The sequence below is a fragment of the Pongo pygmaeus genome, chromosome X (genome assembly GCF_028885625.2).
Source record: "Pongo pygmaeus isolate AG05252 chromosome X, NHGRI_mPonPyg2-v2.0_pri, whole genome shotgun sequence".
Lineage (NCBI taxonomy): Eukaryota > Metazoa > Chordata > Mammalia > Primates > Hominidae > Pongo > Pongo pygmaeus.
In genome coordinates, this window is record NC_072396.2 from 160,240,584 (window position 1) to 160,263,273 (window position 22,690).

A 22,690-nucleotide genomic window follows, 5' to 3' on the forward strand; every position below is an offset into this window, starting at 1 on the left:
ATCAGCTTAAGGAGATTTTGGGCTGAGACAATGGGGTTTTCTAGATATACAATCATGTCATCTGCAAACAGGGACAATTTGACTTCCTCTTTTCCTAATTGAATACCCTTTATTTCCTTCTCCTGCCTAATTGCCCTGGCCAGAACTTCCAACACTATGTTGAATAGGAGTGGTGAGAGAGGGCATCCCTGTCTTGTGCCAGTTTTGAAAGGGAATGCTTCCAGTTTTTGCCCATTCAGTATGATATTGGCTGTGGGTTTGTCATAGATAGCTCTTATTATTTTGAGATACATCCCATCAATACCTAATTTATTGAGAGTTTTTAGCATGAAGCCTTGTTGAATTTTGTCAAAGGCCTTTTCTACATCTATTGAGATAATCGTGTGGTTTTTGTCTTTGGTTCTGTTTATATGATGGATTACATTTATTGATTTGTGTGTATTGAACCAGCCTTGCATCCCAGGGATGAAGCCCACTTGATCATGGTGGATAAGCTTTTTGATGTGCTGCTAGATTCAGTTTGCCAGTATTTTATTGAGGATTTTTGCATCAATGTTCATCAAGGATATTGGTCTAAAATTCTCTTTTTTGGTTGTGTCTCTGCCCGGCTTTGGTATCAGGATGATGCTGGCCTCATAAAATGAGTTAGGGGGGATTCCCTCTTTTTCTATTGATTGGAATAGTTTCAGAAGGAATGGTACCAGTTCCTCCTTGTACCTCTGGTAGAATTCGGCTGTGAATCCATCTGGTCCTGGACTTTTTTTGGTTGGTAAGCTATTGATATTGCCACAATTTCAGATGCTGTTATTGGTCTATTCAGAGATTCAACTTCTTCCTGGTTTAGTCTTGGGAGGGTGTATGTGTCAAGGAATTTATCCATTTCTTCTAGATTTTCTAGTTTATTTGCATAGAGGTGTTTGTAGTATTCTCTGATGGTAGTTTGTATTTCTGTGGGATCGGTGGTGATATCCCCTTTATCATTTTTTATTGAGTGTACTTGATTCTTCTCTCTTTTCTTCTTTATTAGTCTTGCTAGCAGTCTATCAATTTTGTTGATCCTTTGAAAAAACCAGCTCCTGGATTCATTAATTTTTTGAAGAGTTTTTTGTGTCTCTATTTCCTTCAGTTCTGCTCTGATTTTAGTTATTTCTTTCCTTCTGCTAGCTTTTGAATGTGTTTGCTCTTGCTTTCCTAGTTCTTTTAATTGTGATGTTAGGGTTTCCATTTTGGATCTTTCCTGCTTTCTCTTGTGGGCATTTAGTGCTATAAATTTCCCTCTACACACTGCTTTGACTGTGTCCCAGAGATTCTGCTATGTTGTGTCTTTGTTCTCGTTGGTTTCAAAGAATATCTTTATTTCTGCCTTCATTTCGTTATGTACCCAGTAGTCATTCAGGAGCAGGTTGTTCAGTTTCCATGTAGTTGAGCGGTTTTGAGTGAGTTTCTTAATCCTGAGTTCTAGTTTGATTGCACTGTGGTCTGAGAGACAGTTTGTTATAATTTCTGTTCTTTTACATTTGCTGAGGAGAGCTTTACGGATGGGTTTTTGGTGTGGATGTCCTTTCTGTTTGTTAGTTTTCCTTCTAACAGACAGGACCCTCAGCTGCAGGTGTGTTGGAGTTTGCTAGAGGTCCACTCTAGACCCTGTTTGCCTGGGTAACAGGAGCGGTGGCTGCAGAACAGTGGATTTTCGTGACCCACGAATGCTGCTGTCTGATTGTTCCTCTGGAAGTTTTGTCTCAGAGGAGTACCTGGCCGTGTGAGGTGTCAGTCGGCCCCTACTGGGGGGGTGCCTCCCAGTTAGGCTGCTCGGGGGTCAGGGGTCAGGGACCCACTTGAGGAGGCAGTCTGCCCATTCTCAGATCTCCAGCTGCATGCTGGGAGAACCACTGCTCTCTTCAAAGCTGTCAGACAGGGACATTTAAGTCTGCAGAGATTACTGCTGTCTTTTTGTTTGTCTGTGCCCTGCCCCCAGAGGTGGAGCCTACAGAGGCAGGCAGGCCTCCTTGAGCTGTGGTGGGCTCCACCCAGTTCGAGCTTCCAGGCTGCTTTGTTTACCTACTCAAGCCTGGGCAATGGCAGGCGCCCCTCCCCCAGACTGGCTGCTGCCTTGCAGTTTGATCTCAGACTGCTGTGCTAGCAATCAGTGAGACTCCGTGGGCGTAGGACCCTCCGAGCCAGCTGCGGCATATAATCTCCTGGTGCGCCGTTTTTTAAGCCCATCGGAAAAGTGCAGTATTGGGGTGGGAGTGACCCGATTTTCCAGGTGCCGTCTGTCACCCCTTTCTTTGACTAGGAAAGGGAACTCCCTGACCCCTTGCGCTTCCCAAGTGAGGCAATGCCTCGCCCTGCTTCAGCTCGCGCACGGTGCACTGCACCCACTGTCCTGCGCCCACTGTCTGGCACTCCCTAGTGAGATGAATCCAGTACCTCAGATGGAAATGCAGAAATCAGCCGTCTTCTGCGTCACTCACGCTGGGAGCTATAGACTGGAGCTGTTCCTATTCGGCCATCTTGGCTGCCCTCCAGTTTTTAATTTTTTTATGAAGGTAATGACCTTTTCTTATTGTTTGGAAAAATTATTTGTATATTAAAGACATTAACTCTTTGTGATATATGTTACATGTAATTTTAAAAACATGGATTATGTAAAATTTAAATTTACATGAGATCTACCATGCTTTTTCTCTATGTGGTCTGGCTTTTCTGATCTGCTTATATACATCGAGATTACAAAAAACATATTTCCTTACTTTATTTTTATATTTTGATTTACCATAAGGATTTTCTATCATGTTTTCTTCTAGTACCATCATGGTTTAATTTTTGCATTTGTTTCATTTATTTGGATTCTGTTTTGGTGTAAGAAGTGTATGAGGACTTCTTTAGTATTTTTAAATTTTTACAAATAGTTAATAGTCTTATGCCTTTCATTAAATAAATCCATCTGATATGGTTTGGATATTTGTCCCCTCCAAATCTCATGCTGAAATGTAATCTCCAATGTTGGAGGTGGGGCCTGGTAGGAGGTGATTGGATCCTGGGGGTGGGCACCATCACCTTGGTAACAAGTTTGTTCCTGCTCAGTTAGTTCACTCAAGATCTGGTTGTTGAAAGTATGTGGCACCTCCCCCTTGCTCTCTTGTTCCCACTTTCAGCATGTGAGACACCTGCTCCCTCTTCACTTTCCACCATGATTGTAAGCTTCCTAAGGCCCTCACCAGAATCAGATGCCAGCACCATGCTTCTTGTAATATCTGCAGAACTCTAAGTCAATTAAACTTCTTTTCTTTATAATTTACCCAAGCTCAGATTTTTTTTATAGTATTGCAAACACAGCCTGATACATCATTGTATTAGGTCACTCTTGCATTACTCTAAAGAAATACTTGAGACTGGAAATTTATAAGAAAAGAGGTTTAATTGGCTCACAGTTCTGCAGGCTGTACAAACATGGCACCAGCATCTGCTCAGCTTCTGGGGAGGCCTCAGGGAAATTTTGCTCATAGCAGAAGTTGAACTGGGAGCAGACACTTCACATGGCGAAAGCGGGAGCAAGAGAGAGAAAGAGTGGGGGATGAGATGCCACACTTTACAACAACCAGATCTCATGAGAACTTACTCACTATCATGAGGGCAGCACTAAGCCATGAGAGGTTTGCCCTCATGACCCAAACACTTCCCACCATGCCCCAACTCCAGAATTGGGGATTAAAATTTAACATGAGATTTGGGCAAGGAGAACTATCCAAACACTATCAACCATCATTTTTTCTACTGATTGAAAACACTTTTCTGCTTTGAAATTTTATATGCACTTGAGTTTACTGGTGGACCCTCTATTCTTCACTTATTCATTTACTTGCCCAATGAATATTCACTGAACAAATTATGTGTGTAACACACACCAGACATATACATATATATATATATACACACCAGACATTAAAATAAAAATATTCCCCCAAATTAACTCTCAGTTTTAAACAGAGATAAATTATTTGAAGAAAAGAAGTGCATTTTATGAGTGTATAACAGAGAAACTCAGAGAAATCTATGTGGGGTCTGTCAGGGAGGGCCTTCTCTGAGGAAGTAGCATTTAAACTGAGTTCAAAGGATAAGTAACAGCTAATTAGATGAATGGGCATGAAGAGGGCATTCTAAACAGGGAATAACATGTGCAAAGGTCTTGCAATAGGCTTGAGCATGGCATGTATAAAGAACTGAAAGAAGATCAATGTGACTGGAATTCAGAGGAGGGAGAGAAGAGAAAAATTCAATAAGCTGGGATACAGCAAAACTAAAATCTCCTGCTTTTCAAAAGAATTATTAAGAAAAAAAAAGTCTTGTATCCATAACATATAAAAAAAAAATAAAGAACACAACTCAACAACTAACTACCCAACTTTAAAAATGGGCAAGAGATGCCGAATGTGGTGGCTGTTGCCTGTAATCTCAGCACTTTGGGAGGCTGAGGCAGGCAGATCACTTGAGGTCAGGGGTTCGAGACCAGCCTGGGCAACATGATGAAACCCCATCTCTACTAAAAATTAGCTGGGCATAGTGGTGGGCTCCTGTATTCCCAGCTACTTCGGAGGCTGAGGCAGGAGAATTGCTTGAACCCTGGAGGCAGAGGTTGCAGTGAGCCAAGATCATGCCACTGTACTCCAGCATGGGCAACAGAGTGAGACTCTGTCTTAAAATAAATTGGGCAAAAGAGAAGAGAGGTGGAGCAGGAAAGCCAAATTAAAGACTTCCCAAGAAGGATGGGTACAAACAGGCCTAGACTGTGAAGATTACAATAAATACCTAACTCTTTAATGCCCAGATGTAGATAAACATACATAAGAATCAAGACCATCCAGGAAAATATGACCTCACCAAATGAACTAAATAAGGCACTAGGGACCAATCCTGGAGCAATAGAGATATGTGACATTTCAGACAAAGATTCAAAATAACTGTTTTGAGGAAACTAAAAAAAAATCAAGATAACACAGAGAATTCTATCAGATAAACTTAACAAAGAGATTGAAATAACTTAAAAGAATCAACCCCATCAAAAAGTGGGCGAAGGACATGAACAGACACTTCTCAAAAGAAGACATTTATGCAGCCAAAAAACACATGAAAAATTGCTCACCATCACTGGCCATCAGAGAAATGCAAATCAAATCCACAATGAGACACCATCTCACACCAGTTAGAATGGCAATCATTAAAAAGTCAGGAAACAACAGGTGCTGGAGAGGATGTGGAGAAATAGGAACACTTTTACACTGTTGGTGGGACTGTAAACTAGTTCAACCCTTGTGGAAGTCAGTGTGGCGATTCCTCAGGGATCTAGAACTAGAAATACCATTTGACCCAGCCATCCCATTACTGGGTATATACCCAAAGGACTATAAATCATGCTGTTATAAAGACACATGCACATGTATGTTTATTGTGGCACTATTCACAATGGCAAAGACTTGGAACCAACCCAAATGTCCAACAATGATAGACTGGATTCAGAAAATGTGGCACGTATACACCATGGAATACTATGCAGCCATAAAAAATGATGAGTTTATGTCCTTTGTAGGGACATGGATGAAATTGGAAATCATCATTCTCAGTAAACTATCGCAAGGACAAAAAACCAAACACCGCATATTCTCACTCATAGGTGGGAATTGAACAATGAGAACACATGGACACAGGAAGGGGAACATCACACTCTGGGGACTGTTGTGGGGTGGGGGGAGGGGGGAAGGATAGCATTAGGAGATATACCTAATGCTAAATGACGAGTTAATGGGTGCAGCACACCAACATGGCACATGTATACATATGTAACTAACGTGCACATTGTGCACATGTACCCTAAAACTTAAAGTATAATAATAAAAGAAAAAAAACAAAGAATCGAGCGGAAATTCTGGAGTTGAAAAATGTAATTGACATACCGAAAAATGCATCAAAGTCTTTTAATAGTAGAATTGATCAAGCAGAAGAAAGAATTAATGAGCTTGAAGGCAGGCTATTTTAAAACACACAGACGAGAAAAAAGAAAAAAAATCATAAGAAAGAATAAAGCATGCCTATGAAATCTACAAAATAGCTTCAAAAGGGCAAATCTAAGAGTTATTGGCCTTAAAGAGGAGGTAGAGAAAGAGATAGGATAGAAAGTTTATTCAAGGGATATTAACAGAGAACTTCCAAAACCTAGAGAAAGACATTGATATGCAAGTACGAGAATGTCACAGAACACCAAGTAGATTTAACCCAAAAAAGACTATCTCAGGGCATTTAATAGTCCAACTCTCAAAGGTCAAGGATAAAGAAAGGATCCTAAAAGCAGCAAGAGAAAAGAAACTAATAACATACAATGGCACTTCAATGTGTCTGGAAGCAGACTTTTCAGTGGCAACCTTACAGGCCAGGAGAGAGTGGCATGACACAGAGAAGGTGCTGAAAGAAAAACACTTTTACCCTAGAATAGTATATCCAGCAAAAACATCCTTCAAACATGGAGAAATAAAAATCTTCCCAGACAAATGAAAGCTGAGAGCTTTTTATCAACACCAGATATACCCTACAAGAAATGCTAAAGGGAGTACTTCAATCAGAAAAAAAAATAAGGTTAATGACCAATAAGTAATCACCAGAAGGTATAAAACTCACAGAAAAACACAGAATATTATAATACTGTAACTGTGGTTTGTAAACTACTCTCAAGTAGAAAGACTAAATGATGAACCAATCAAAAATAATAACTACAACAACGTTTTGAGACATAGACAGTACAATAAGATATAAGTAAAAAAAACCCTCTGTCTCTACTAAAAATATAAACAATTATCTAGGCATGGTGGCACGTGCCTGTAGTCCCAGCTATTCAGGAGACTGAGGTAGGAGGATCACCTGAGCTTGGGAAGTCAAGGTAGCAGAGAGCTAAGATTGAGCCACTGCACTCCAGCCTGGGCAACACGAGTGAGCCTCTGTCTCAAAAATAAACAAATAAAAATAAAGAACTCACACCAATTCTACTCAAACTGTTCTGAAAATTAGAGGTGGAGAAAATACTTCTAATATCGCTCTACAAGGCCAGTATTACCATGATACCAAAACCAAAGACACATCAAAAAAGAAAACTATAGGCCAATATCACTGATAAATATTTGTATTATTCTGTTTCCATGCTGCTGATAAAGACATACATGAGACTGAGCAATTTACAAAAAAAAAAAAAAAAAAAAAAGAGGTTTAATGGACTCACAGGTCCACGTGGCTGGGAAGGCCTCATAATCATGGAAGAAGGGGAAAGGCACATCTCACATGGCAGCAGATAGGAGAAGAGAATGAGAGCCAAGTGAAAGGGGCCCTTATAAAGCCATCAGATCTCATGAGACTTACTACCATGAGAACAGTATGGGGGAAACTGTCCCCATGATGCAATTATCTCCCACTGGGTCCCTCCCACAACATGAGGGAATTATGGGTGTTAAAATTCAAGATGAAATTTGGGTGGGGGCACAGCCAAACCATATCATTCTGCCCCTGGCCCCTCCTAAATCTCATGTCTTCACATTTCAAAACCAATTATGCCTTCCCAACAGTCCCCCAAAGTCTTAACTCATTTTAGCATTTACTCAAAAGTCCACAATCCAAAGTCTCATCTGAGACAATGTAAGTCCCTTCCATCTATGAACCAGTAAAATCAAAAGCAAGTTAGTTATTTCCTAGATACAATGGGGGTACAGACATTGGGTAAATAAAGTCATTCCAAATGGGAGAAATTGGCCAAAACAAAGGGGATAAAGGCTCTATGCAAGTCTGGAATCCAGCAGGGCAGTCAGATCTTAAAACTCCAAAATGATCTCCTTAGACTTCACATCTTGCATCTGGGTCATGCTGATGCAAGAGGTGGATTCCCATTGTCTTGGGTTTACAAGGTTTAGCTTAGGTGTCTTCTTGTTTATTTTGGGAATGGAAATCAACATTTATAGTGACTGTATATAGTGCCAGGTCAGGAAGCCTGGAAAAATAACCTATAGGAATCCACAAGGTGGCTTGTTTATGTATGTTTCTAAAGCCTATTTCCCCAGTGAGATCACTGAATGGATTGGCTATGCCCTGGCCACTTGGTCCATCCTGACACTTGCATTTGCATTTTTCTCACTTTGTTTCCTTGGGCAGCTCTGCCCCTGTGGCTTTGCAGGGTACAGCCTCTCTCCTGGTTGCTTTCGCAGGCTGGCATTGAGTGTCTGTGGCTTTTCCAGGCACATGGTGCAAACTGTCAGTGGATCTACCATTCTGGGGTCTGGAGGATGGTGGCCCTCTTCTCACAGCTACACTAGGCAGTACCCCAGTGGGGACTCTGTGTGGGGGCTCCAACCCCACATTTCCCTTCCATACTGCCCCAGCAGAGGTTCTCCATGAGGGCCCCACCCCTGCAGCAAACTTCTGCCTGGACATCCAGGCATTTCCATACATTCTCTGAAATCTAGGCACAGGTTCCCAAACCTCAATTCTTGACTTCTGTGCACTGCAGGCTCAACACCACATGGAAGCTGCCAAGGCTTGGGGCTTGGCACAGCCTGAGCTATACTTTGGCCCCTTCTAGTCATGCCTGGAGTGGCTGGGATGCAGGGCACCAAGTCTCTAGACTGCAAACAGCAGAGGGACCTTGGGCCCAGCCCACAGAATCATTTTTCATTCTTAGGTCTCAGGGCCTGTGGTGGAAGGGGCTGCCACAAAAGTCTCTGACATGCCTTGAAGACATTTTCCCCATTGTCTTGGTGATTAACATTCTGCTTCTTGTTACTTATGCAAATTTCTGTAGCTGGCTTGAATTTCTCCTCAGAAAATGGGATTTTCTTTTCACACTGTCAGGCTGCAAATTTTCTGAAATTTTATGCTGTGTTTCCTTTTTAAAAGTGAATGCTTTTAACAGTACCCAAGTCATCTCTTGAATCCTTTGCTGCTTAGAAATTTCTTCTGCCAGATACCCTAAATCATCTCTCTCAAGTTCAAACTTCCACAAATCTCTAGGGCAGGGACAAAATGCTGCCAGTCTCTTTGCTAAAACATAACAAGTGTCACCTTTGCTCCAGTTCCCAGCAAGTTCCTCATCTCCATCTGAGACCACCTCAGCCTGGATTTTATTGTCCATATCATTATCAGCATTTTGGTCAAAGCCATTCAACAAGTCTCTAGGAAGTTCCTAGCTTTCCCACATTTTTCTGTCTTCTTCTGAGCCCTCCCATGTGTTCCAACCTCTGTCTATTACCCAGTTCCAAAGTCGCTTCCACATTTTTGGGTATCTTTTCAGTAGCATCCTACTCTTGGTACCAATTTACTGTATTAGTCCATTTTCATGCTGCTGATAAAGACATACCCGACACTGGGCAATTTACAAAAGAAAGACGTTTAATGGACTCATAGTTCCTTGTGGCTGGGGAGGCCTCAAAATCATGGCAAAAGGTGAAAGGCACATCTCACATGGCAGCAGACAAGAGAAGAGAATGAGAGCCAAGTGAAAGGGATTTCCCCTTATAAAACTATCAGATCTTGTGAGACTTATTCACTACCATGAGAACAGTATGGGGGAAACTGCACCCATGATTCAATTATCTCCCACTGGGTCCCTCCCACAACATGAGGGAATTATGGGAGCTATAATTCAAGATGAAATTTGGGTGGGGACACAGCCAAACCATATGATTATTGTTGCAAAAATTGTCAATAAATACTAGCAGACTGAATTCAACAACACATTAAAATGATCATTCATTCTGTAGGTTGTCTGTTTACTGTGTTGATAGTTTCTTTTGCTGTGTAGGAGCTCTTAAGTTTAATTAGACCCCATTTGTCAATTTCTCCTTTTGTTGCAATTGCTTTTGGTGTCTTCATCATGAAATCTTTGCCTGTTTCTATGTCCAGAATGGTATTGCCTAGGTTTTCTTCCACGGTTTTTGCAATTTTGCATTTTGCATTTCAGTACTTTACCCATCTTGAGTTTATTTTTGTATATGGTGTAGGAAAGGGGTCCATTTTAAATCTCCTGCATAGGGCTAGCCAATTATCCCAGCACCATTTATTGAATAAGGAGTCTTTTCCCCAGTGCTTGTTTTTGTCAGGCTTGTCAAAGATCAGATTGTTGTAGGTGTGTGGCCTTATTTTTGGGCTCTCTATTCTGTTCCATTGTTCTATGTGTCTGTTTCTGTGCCAGTACCATGCTGTTTTGGTAACCATAGCTCTGTAGTATAGTTTTGAGTGAGGCAAGGTGATTCCTCCAGCTTTGTTCTTTTTGCTTAGGATTACTTTGACTATTTGGGCTCTTTTTGTGATTCCATATGAATTTTAAAATAGTTTTTTCTAGTTCTGTGAAGAATGTCATTGGTAGTTTGATAGGAATAGCATTGAATCTATAGATTGCTTTGGGCAGTATGGCCATTTTAATGATATTTATCTTTCCTATCCATGAACATGGAATGTTTTTCCATATGCATCTGATGAAGGCCTAATATCCAGCATCTATAAGAAACTTAAACAAATTTACAAGAAAAAGCCTATTAAAAAGTGGGCAAATAACATGAATAGACACTTTTCAAAAGAAGACATGCATGTGGCCAATAAGCATATGAAAAAAAAGTTCAACACCCCTGATAATTAGAGAAATTCAAATCAAAACCAGAATGGGACACCATCTCACACCAGTCAGAATGGCTATGATTAAAAAGTCAAAAATAGGCTGGGCACCATGGCTCATGCCTGCAATCCTAGCACTTTGGGATGCCACGGAGGGAGGATGGATCACTTGAGCCCAAGAGTTCTAGACCAGCCCAGGATACATGGCAAAATGCCACCTCTCTATATAAATAAGGTAAAAAAAAAAATACTGTCAAAGTTGCAGGGAAAAAGGAACACATACACTGTTAAGTGGGAGTCTAAATTAGTTCAACTATTGTGGAAAGCAGTGTGACATTTTCTTAAAGACCTAAAAATAGAACTACCATTTTACCCAGCAATCCTATTACTGGGTATCTACCGAAAGAGATATAAATTATTTTATCATAAAGATGCATGCACACATGCTCACTGCAGCACTATTCACAATAACAAAAACATGGAATCAACCTAAATGCCCATCAATGGTAGACTGGATAAAGACAATGTGGTACATATACACAATTGAATATGATGCAGCCATAAAAAAGAATAAGATCATTAAGATGGCAGAAAGGAGGCAGCACTAGCCTGCAGCTCCCACTTGGACAGACAGAGAGGTGTGGAGGCTCACATCATGATCTTTTGCTCCAAGAACTACCACAGCAACATTCCAGGGAAGCTGAGAGAATCCACAGACCCTTTGAAGGAACTGGAGCACTGCTGCATGCTCCCTGAGATGCTGAAAAACTGTGAGTCTCCTTGCTTTTTAGCTGGGAGGCTGGTGGTCTGGGGCAAGTTCTCAGCCTTGATCACCAGATGCCCAGAAATAGACTCGGTGCTGTTGAGGGGGCACAGTGGGAGTAAGACTGGCCTTTAGGGCTGCAGGCTGCACGGGTGCAGGGTGAGCCTGTGACTGCCAGCTTTCCCCTGTTTCCTTGGTGACCTGTATGACTCAGCGGAGGCAGCTATTATCCCCATGGGAACATAACTCCATTGGCCTGGGAACCACATCCCCATCCCCTACAGCAGCCACAGCAAGCTACACTCAAGAAGGGTCTGAGCTCAGACATGCCTAACCCTGCCCCCACTAGGTGGTCTTTCTCTACCCACCCTGGTTGCCAAGGACAAGGGACATAATCTCTTGGGAGCTCTATGGCTCTGCCCACCACCTGAGAAATGTGAATACTTAACCAGGTGACCCTAGGGAAAGTTTGCTTCCTCCCTAGAGTACTACAACTGATGTGCTCTTGAAAGCACCACCTCCTGGCTGGAGGCCAACCAATACAAATCCAGCACATTAAATAAAAATACAACCAAAGACTCTCACAGAATCCACTTAACTCCCCTGCTATCTCTACCACAGCAGGTGCTGGTATCCATGGCCAAAAGACATGAAGATGGGTCATATCACAGGACTCTTTGCAGATACTCTCCAGTACCAGCCTGAAGCCAGTAGCTCCACTAGATGGCTAGACCTAGAAGAGCAAAAACAATCATCGCAGTTCGGCTCTCAGGAAGCCCGATTTCTAGAGGAAGTGAGAGAACAACACATCAAGGGACCACCCCATGGGACAAAAGAATTTGAACAGCCTCTCCCAGATCTTCCCTCTGACATAGTCTAAGCAAGTGAGAAATAACCAGAAAATCAGTTCTGGTAATACAACAAAACAAGGTAATTTAACACTCCCAAAAGATCACACCAGCTCACCAGCAATGGATCCAAACCAAGACAAAATACCTGAATTGCCAGAAAAAGAATTCAGAAGGTAGATTATTAAGCTAATCAAGGAGACATCAGAGAAAGGTGAACTCCAACTTAAAGAAAAATCATAAACATGATACAGGATATGAAAGGAAAAATCTTCAATGATATGAAAGCAGAAATCTTCAATGAAATAGGTAGCATAAATAAAAAACAACCACAACGTCTGGAAATTAAGGACACACTTATAGAAATGCAAAACGCACTGGAAAGTCTCAGCAGTAGAATCAAACAAGCAGGAGAAAGAACTTCAGAGCTTGAAGATAAGGCTTTCAAATTAACCGAATCCCTCAAAGACGAAGAAAAAATAATTAAAAAACAAAAAAAGTGAACAAAGCCTCCAAAAAGCTTGGAACTATGTTAAGCACCCAAACCTAAGAATAATTGATGTTCCCAAGGAAGAGGAGAAATCTAAAAGTCTGAAAAACATATTTGAGGGAATAATCGAGGAAAACTTCTCCAGCCTTTAGATATCTAGGCATCCAAATAAAATAAGCTCAAAGAACACCTGGAAAATTTATCACAAAAAGATAATTGCCTAGGCACATAGTCATCAGTTTATCTAAAATCAAGACAAACAAAAGAATCTTAAGAGCTATGAGGAAAAAGCATCAGGTACCCTATAAAGGAAAACCTATCAGAGTAACAGCAGGTTTCTCAGCAGAAACCCTACAAGCTAAAAGGAATTGGGGTCCTATTTTTAGCCTCCTTAAACAAAACAGTTATCACCCAAGAATTTTGTATCCAGTGAAACTAAGCTTCATAAATGAAGAAAAGATACAGTCTTTTACAGACAAACAAATGCTGGGAGAATTCACCACTACCAAGCTGGCAATACAAGAACTGCTAAAAGGAGCTCTAAATTTTGAAACAAATCCTTGAAATACACCAAAATGGAACCTCCTTAAAGTACAAATCTCACAGGATCTATATAACAATAACACAATGAAAAAAAAAACCAAGGTATTGAGGCAACAAATAGCATGATGAATAGAATAGTACCTCACATCTCAGTACTAACATTGAATGTAAATGGCCTAAATGCCTCACTTAAAAGATATAGAATGGTAGAATGGATAAGAATTCACCAACCAAGTTTCTGCTGTCTTCAGGAGACTCACCTAACACATAAGGACTCAGGTAAACTTAAGGTAAAGGGGTGGAAAAAGATATTCCATGCAAATGGACACCAAAAGTGAGCAGGAGTAGCTATTCTTATATCAGACAAAACAAACTTTAAAGCAATAGCAGTTAAAAAAGACAAACAGAGACATTAAAGAATGATAAAAAGGACTAGTCCAACAGGAAAATATCACAATCCTAAATATATATGCACCTAACACCAGAGCTCCTGAATTTATAGAACAATTACTACTAGACCTAAGAAATGAGATAGATGGCAACACAATAATAGTGGAGGACTTTAAGACTCTACTGACAGCACTAGACAGGTCATCAAAAAAGAAAGTCAACAAATAAACTATCAACTTAAACTATACCCTAAAACAAATGGACTTAACAGATATTTACAGAACATTCTTCCCAACAACTGCAGAATATGCATTCTATTTATCAGCACATGGAACATTCTCCAAGATAGACCACATGATAGGGCACAAAACAAGTCTCAGTAAATTTAAGAAAATCAAAATTATATCAAGTATTCTCTCAGAACACAGTGGAATAAAATTAGAAATAAACTCCAAAAGGAATCCTCAAAACCACACAAATACCTGAAAATTAAATAACCTCCTGAATGATTGTTGGGTCAACAATGAAATCAAGATGTAAATAAAAAATTGTTTGAACTGAACGATAACAGTGACACAACTTATCAAAACCTCTGGGATACAGCAAAAGTGGCTGTATTAGTCAGGGTTCTCTAGAGGGACAGAACTAACAGGATATATATATATCCTATTAGTTTATTAAGTATTAACTAACATGATCACAAGGTCCCACAACAGGCTGTCTGTAAGCTGAGGAGCAAGGAGAACCAGCCCAAGTCCCAAAACTGAAGAACATGGTGTCCAATGTTTGCGGGCAGGAAGTATCCAGCACAAGAGAAAGATGTAGGCTGGGAGGCTAAGTCAGTCTCACCTTTTTATATTTTTCTGCCTACTTTATATTCTAGCCATGCTGGCAGCTAATAAGATGCTGCCCAATCAGATTAAGGGTGGGTGTGCCTTTCCCAGCCCACTGACTCAAATGTTAATCTCCTTTGGGAACACCCTCACAGACACACCCAGGATCAATACTTTGTATCCTTCAATCCAATCAAGTTGACACTCAGTATTAACTAGCAGAGTGGTGCTAAAAGGAAAGTTCATAGTATTAAATGCCTACATCAAAAACTCTGAAAGAGTACAAATACACAATCTGAGGTCACACCTCACAGAACTGAAGAAACAAAAGCAATCCAAACCCAAACCCAGCAGAAGAAAAGAAATAAAGATCAGAGCAGAAGTAAATGAAATTGAAACAAACAAACAAAACACAAAAGATAAGTGAAACAAAAGCTTGTTATTGGAAAAGATAAATAAAATTGATAGACAATTAGTGAGATTAACCAAGAAGAGAGAAGATCCAAATAAACTCAATTAGAAATGAAATGAGAGATATTACTACTGATACGACAGAAATACAAAAAATTATTTAAGGCTTCTATGAACGTCTTTACATGCATAAACTGGAAAACCTAGAGAAGAGGATAAATTCCTGGAAATATAAAGATCTTCTAGATTAAACCAGGAAGTTATAGTAACTCTGAACACACCAATAACAAGCAGCAACATTAAAATGATAATTTAAAAATTGCCAACAACAACAACAAAAGTCCAGGACCAGACAGATTTACAGCTGAATTCTATCTGGCATTCAAAGAAGAATTGGTACCAATCCTATTGACACTATTCCATTGGATAAAAAGGAAATTATCCCTAAATCATTCCATGAGGCCAGTATCCCCTTAATACCAAAACCAGGGAAGGACATAACAAAAAAAGAAAACTACAGACCAATATTCATGATGAACATATATGCAAAAATCCTTAACAAAATGCTAGCTAATTAAATCCAACAGCATATCAAAAAGATAATCCACCATGATCAAGTGAGTTTCATACCAGGGATGCAGAAATGATTTAACATCTGCAAGTTAATAAATGTCATACACCACATAGAAATAATTAAAAACAAAAATCACATGATCATCTCAATAGATACATATAAAGCATTCGACAAAATCCAGCATCCCTTTATGATTAAAACCTTCAGCAAAATTGGCAGAGAAGGAACATACCTTAAGGTAATAAAGGCCATCTATGATGAACCCATAGCCAACATTATACTGAACAGGGAAAAGATGAAAGCATTCCCCCTGAGAACTGGAACAAGACAATGATGCTCACTTTTACCACTTACATTCAAGATAGTACTGGAAGTCCCAGCCAGAGCAATCAGAAAAGAGAAAAAAATCAAGGGCATCCAAATTGGTAAAGAGGAAGTCAAACTGTTGCTGTTTGCTGATGATATGTTTGTATACCTAGAAAACTCTAAAGACTCATCCAAAAAGCTCCTAGAACTGGTAAATAAATTCATCAAAGTTTTAGGATACAAAATTAATGTACACAAAACAGTAGCTCTCCTATATACCAATAGTGATCAAGCTGAGAATAAAATAAGAACTCAATCCCTTTTACCATAGTTGCAAAAAAAAAAATAAAATAAACAACTCAGGAATATACCTAACCATGGAGGTGAAAGACCTCTACAAAGAAAACTACAGAACACTGCTGAAAGAAATCATAGATGACACAAACAAATGGAAATACATCCCATGCTCATGGATGGGTAGAATCAATATTGTGAAAATGACCATACTGCCAAAAGCAATCTACAAATTCAATGCAATTCCCATCAAAATACCACTGTCATTCTTCACAGAACTAGAAAAAACAATTCTAAAATTCATATGAAACCAAAAATGCCCACATAGCCAAAGAAAGACTAAGCAGAAAGAACAAATCTGGAGGCATCTCATTACCTGATTTCAAACTAGACTATAAGGCTATAGTCACCAAAACAGCATGGTACTGGTATAAAAATGGACACATAGACCAATGGAACTGAATACAGAACCCAGAAATATAGCCAAATACTTGTAGCCAACTGATCTTCAACAAAGCAAACAAAAACATAAAGTGGGGAAAGGACACCCTATTCAACAAATAATGTCGGGATAATTGGCAAGCCACATGTAGAAGAATGAAACTGGATCCTCATCTCTCGCCTTATACAAAAATAATTCAAGATGAATCAAAGACTTAAATCTAAGACCTGAAACCATAAAAGTTCTAGAAGAAAACATTGGAAAATCTCTTCTAGACATTGGTTTAGGCAAAGACTTCATGACCAAGAACCCAAAAGCAAATGCAACACAAACAAAACTAAATAGATGGGAATTAATTAAATGAAAAAGCTTCTGTATAGCAAAAGAAATAATTGGGGGCTGGCAAGATGGCCAAATAAGAACAGCTTTGGTCTGCAGCTCCCAGTGAGATCAACACAGAAGACAGGTGATTTCTGCATTTCCAACTGAGGTACCCAGCTCATCTCGTTGGGACTGGTTAGACAGTGGGTGTAGCTCAAGGAGGGTTAGCCAAAGCAGGGTGGGGCGTCACCTCACTCAGGAAGCACAAGGGGTCGGGGAACTCCCTCCCCTAACCAAGGGAAGCCTTGAGGGACTGTGCCGTGAGGAATGGTGCACTCTGGCCCAGATACTATGCTTTTCCCACAGTCTTTGCAACCAGCAGACCAGGAGATTCCCTCCGGTGCCTATGCCAACAGGGCCCTGGGTTTCAAGCACAAAACTGGGCGGCCATTTGGGCAGACACCAAGCTAGCTGCAGGAGTTTTTTTTCATACCCCAGTGGTGCCTAGAACACCAGTGAGACAGAACCATTCACTCCCCTGGAAAGGGGGCTGAAGCTAGGGAGCCAAGTGGTCTAGCTCAGTGGATCCCATCCCCATGGAGCCCAGCAAGCTAAGATCCACTGGCTTGAAATTCTTGCTGCCAGCACAGCAGTCTGAAGTCGACCTGGGATGCTTGAGATTGGTAGGGGAAGGGGCGTCCACCATTACTGAGGCTTGAGTAAGCTCTTTTCCCCTCACAGTGCAAACAAAGCCACCAGAAAGTTGGAAATAGGCAGAGCCCACTGCAGCTCGGCAAAGCCGTTGTAGCCAGACTGCCTCTCTAGATTCCTCTCTCTGGGCAGGGCATCTCTGAAAGAAAGGCAGCAGCCCCAGTTAGGGCTTATAGATAAAACTCCCATCTCCCTGCGACAGAACACCAGGGGGAAGGGGTGGCTGTGGGTGCAGCTTCAGCAGACTTAGACGTTCCTGCCTACTGGTGCTAAAGAGAGCAGTGGATCTCCCAGCATGGTGATCAAGCTCTGCTAAGGGACAGACTGCCTCCTCAAGTGGGTCCCTGACCCCCGTGCCTCCTGACTGGGAGACCCCTCCCTGCAGGTGTCAACAGACACCTCATACAGGAGAGCTCCGGCTGGCATCTGGCAGGTGCCCCTCTGGGACAAAGCTTCCAGAGGAAGGAACAGAAGCCAATCTTTGCTGTTCTGCAGCCTCCGCTGGTGATACCCAGGCAAGTAGGGTCTGGAGTGGACCTCCAACAAACTCCAGCAGACCTGCAGCAGAGGGTCCTGACTGTTAGAAGCAAAACTAAGAAACAGAAAGGAATAGCATCAACATCAACAAAAAGGATGTCCACACAGAAGGTCACCATCTGAAGGTCACCAACATAAAAGACCAAAAGTAGATAAATCCACAAATATGAGGAAAAACCAGTGCAAAAAGGCTGAAAATTCCAAAAACCAGAATGCCTCTTCTCCTCCAAAGGATCATAACTCCTTGCTAGCAAGGGAACAAAACTGGATGGAGAATGAGTTTGATGAACTGACAGAAGTAGGCTTCAGAAGGTGGGTAGTAACAAACTCCTCCAAGCTAAAGGAGCATGCTCTAACCCAATGCAAGGAAGCTAAGAACCTTGAAAAAAGGTTAGGCAAATTGCTAACTAGAAAAACCAGTATAGAGAAGAACATAAGTGACCTAATGGAGCTGAAAAACACAGCACAAGAACTTTGTGAAGCATACACAAGTATCAATAGCCAAATCAATCAAGTGGAAGAAAGGATATCAGAGATTGAAGATCAACTTAATGAAATAAACCATGAAGACAAGATTAGAGAAAAGAGAATGAAAAGAAACAAAGCCTCCAAGAAATATGGGACTATGTGAAAAGACCAAACCTACGTTTGACTGGTGTACCTGAAAGTGACTGGGAGAATGGAACCCAGTTGGAAAACACTCTTCAGGATATTATCCAGGAGAACTTCCCCAACCTAGCAAGGCAGGCCAACATTCAAATTCCGGAAATACAGAGAACACCACAAAGATACTCCTCGAGAAGAGCAACCGCAAGACACATAATCGTCAGATTCACCAAGATTGAAATGAAGGAAAAAATGTTAAGGGCAGCCAGAGAGAAAGGTCGGGTTACCCACAAAGGGAAGCCCATCAGACTAACAGCAGATATCTCTGCAGAAACCCTACAAGCCAGAAGAGAGTGGGGGCCAATATTCAACATTCTTTAAAAAAAGAATTTTCAACCAAGAATTTTATATCCAGACAAGCTAAGCTTCATAAGTGAAGGAAAAATAAAATACTTTACAGACAAGCAAATGCTGAGAGATTTTGTCACCACCAGGCCTGCCTTTCAAGAGCTCCAGAAGGAAGCACTAAACATGGAAAGAAAAAACTGGTACCAGCAACTGCAAAAACATACCAAATCGTAAAGACCACCAACACTGTGAAGAAACTGCATCAACTAATGGGCAAAATAACTAGCATCATAATGACAGGATCAAATTCACACATAACAATATTAACCTTGAATATAAATGGGCTAAATGCTCCAATTAAAAGACACAGACCGGCAAATTGGATAAAGAGTCAAGACCCATCAGTGTGCTGTATTCTGGAGACCCATCTCATGTGCAAAGTCACACATAGGCTCAAAATAAAGGGATGGAGGAATATTTACCAAGCAAATGGAAAGAAAAAAAAAAGCAGGGGTTGCAAACCTAGTCCCCGATAAAACAGACTTTAAACCAACAAAGATCAAAAAAGACAAAGAAGGGTATTACATAATGGTCAAGGAATCAATGCAACAAGAAGAGCTAACTATCCTAAATATATATGCACCCAATACAGGAGCATCCAGATTCATAAAGCAAGTTCTTAGAGACCTACAAAGAGACTTAGACTCCCACACAATAATAGTGGGAGACTTTAACACCCCACTGTCAACATTAGATCAACGAGACAGAAAACTAACAAGGATATTCAGGACTTGAACTCAGCTCCAGACCAAGCAGACCTAATAGACATCTACAGAACTCTCCACCCCAAATAAACAGAATATACATTCTTCTCAGCGCCATATCACACTTATTCTAAAATTGACCACATAATTGGAAGTAAAACACTCCTCAGCAAATGCAAAAGAATGGAAATCATGACAAACAGTCTCTCAGACCACAGTGCAATCAAATTAGAACTCAGGATTAAGAAACTCACTCAAAACCGCACAACTACATGGAAACTGAACAACCTGCTCCTGAATGATTACTGGGTAAACAACGAAATTAAGACAGAAATAAAGAAGTTCTTTGAAACTAATGAGAACAAAGACACAATATACCGGAATCTCTGGGACATAACTAAAGCAGTGTTTAGAGGGAAATTTATAGCACTAAATTCCCACATCAGAAAGTGGGAAAGATTTAAAATCAACAGCCTAACATCACAATTAAAAGAACTAGAGAAGCAAGAGCAAACAAATTCAAAAGCTAGCAGAAGACAAGAAGCAACTAAGATCAGAGCACAAGTGAAGGAGATAGAGACATGAAAAATCCTTCAAAAAAATCAATAAATCCAGGAGCTGGTTCTTTGAAAAGATGAACAAAATAGATTGACTGCTAGCCAGACTAATAAAGAAGAAAACTGAGAGGAATCAAATAGACACAATAAAAAACGATAAAGAGGATATCACCACTCATCCCACAGAAATACAAACTACCATCAGATAATACTGCAAACACCTCTACACAAATAAACTAGAAAATCTAAAAGAAATGCATAAATTCCTGGACACAGGAAGAAATCAATCCCTGAATAGAACAATAACAAGTTCTGAAATTGAGGCAGTAATTAACAGTTTACCAACCAAAAAAGCACAGGATCAGATGGATTCACAGCCAAATTCTACCAGAGGTACAAAGAGGAGCTGGTACCATTCCTTCTGAAACTATTCCAAACAATAGAAAAAGAGGGACCCCTCCCTAACTCATTTTATGATGCCAGTTTCATCCTGACACCAGAACCTGGCAGAGACACACACACAGAAAGAAAATTTCATGCCAATATCCCTGATAAACATGGTGAAAATCCTCAATAAAATACTGGCAAACTGAATCCAGCAGCACATCAAAAAGCTTGTTCACCATGATCAAGTTGGCTTCATCCCTGGGATACAAGGCTGGTTCAACATATGCAAATCAATAAACATAATACACCACGTAAACAGAACCAATGACAAAAACCACATTATTGTCTCAACAGATGCATAAAAAGCCTTCGATAAAATTCAATATCCCTTCATGCTAAAAACTCTCATCAACTAGTTATTGATGGAATATATCTCAAAATAATAAGAGCTATCCATGAAAAACCCATAGCCAATATCATACTGAATGGGCAAAAGCTGGAAATATTCCCTTTGAAAACTGGCACAAGACAAGGATGCCCTCTCTCACCACTCCTATTCAACATAGCATTGGAAGTTCTGGCCAGGGCAATCAGGCAAGAGAAAGAAATAAAGCATATACAAATAGGAAGAGAGGAAGTCAAATTGTATCTGTTTGTAGATGACATGATTGCATATTTAGAAAACGCCATTGTCTCAGCCCAAAAACGCCTTAAGCTGATAAGCAACTTCAGCAAAGTCTCAGGACACAAAATCAATGTGCAAAAATCACAAGCATTCCTATACACCCATAATAGATAGCCAAATCATGAGTGAACTCCCATTCACAATTGCTACAAAGAGAATAAAATACCTAGGAATACAACTTACAAGGGATGTGAAGGACCTCTTCGAGGAGAACTACAAACCACTGCTCAAGGAAATAAGAGAGGACACAACAAATGGAAAAACATTCCATGCTCATGGATAGGAAGAATCAATATTGTGAAAATGGCCATACTGCCCAAAGGAATTTGTAGATTCAATGCTATTCCCATCAAGCTACAATTGCCTTTCTTCACAGAATTGGAATATGTAACAAATCTGCACGTTGTGCACATGTACCCTAAAACTTAAAGTATAATAATAATAAAAAAACTACTTTAAATTTCATACGGAACCAATAAAGAGCCTGTATAGCCAAGACAATCCGAAGCAAAAACAAAAAACAAAAACAAACAAACAAAAAACCAAAGCTGGAGACACCATGCTACCTGACTTCAAACTATACTACGAGGCTACAGTAACCAAAACAGCATGGTACTAGTACCAAAACACATATATAGACCAATGGAACGCAACAGAGACCTCAGATATAACACCACACATCTACAACCATCTGATCTTTGACAAACCTGACAAAAACAAGAAATGGGGAAAGATTCCCTATGTAATAAATGGTGCTGGGAAAACTGGCTAGCCATATGCAGAAAACGGAATCTGGACACCTTCCTTATACCTTATACAAAAATTAACTCAAGATGGATTAAAAACTTAAACATAAGACCTAAAACCATAAAAACCCTAGAAGAAAACCTAGGCAATACCATTCAGGACATAGGCATGGGCAAAGACTTCATGACTAAAACAACAAAAGCAATGGCAACAAAAGCCAAAATTGACAAATGGGATCTAATTAAACTAAAGAGCTTCTGCACAGCAAAAGAAACTGTCATCAGAGTGATCAGGCAACCTACAGAATGGAGAAAATTTTTGCAATCTATCCATCTGACAAAGGGCTAATATCCAGAATCTACAAGGAACTTAAATAAATTTACAAGAAAAAACCAAACAACCCCATCAAAAAGTGGGCGAAGGATATGAACGTCTCAAAAGAAGACATTTATGTGGCCAACAATCATATGAATAAAAGATAATCATCACTGATCA

At 40.2% G+C, this 22,690-nt stretch overlaps 1 protein-coding gene across 4 annotated transcripts in view; it reads right to left on the bottom strand.

The window, feature by feature from the left end:
- Positions 1–22,690, bottom strand: part of CLIC2 (chloride intracellular channel 2) — a 110,241-nt gene that overhangs the window by 31,632 nt on the left and 55,919 nt on the right. The window contains exon 2 of one of the 4 annotated variants that reach the window (XM_054472005.2): positions 3,433–3,533. The exons of the other annotated variants lie outside the window; for them this stretch is intronic. Within the exon in view, the coding sequence (XP_054327980.1) occupies positions 3,433–3,507 (75 nt within the window). The 5' untranslated portion in view covers positions 3,508–3,533. The remainder of the gene's footprint in view (positions 1–3,432; positions 3,534–22,690) is intronic. 4 annotated transcript variants of the gene reach the window in all.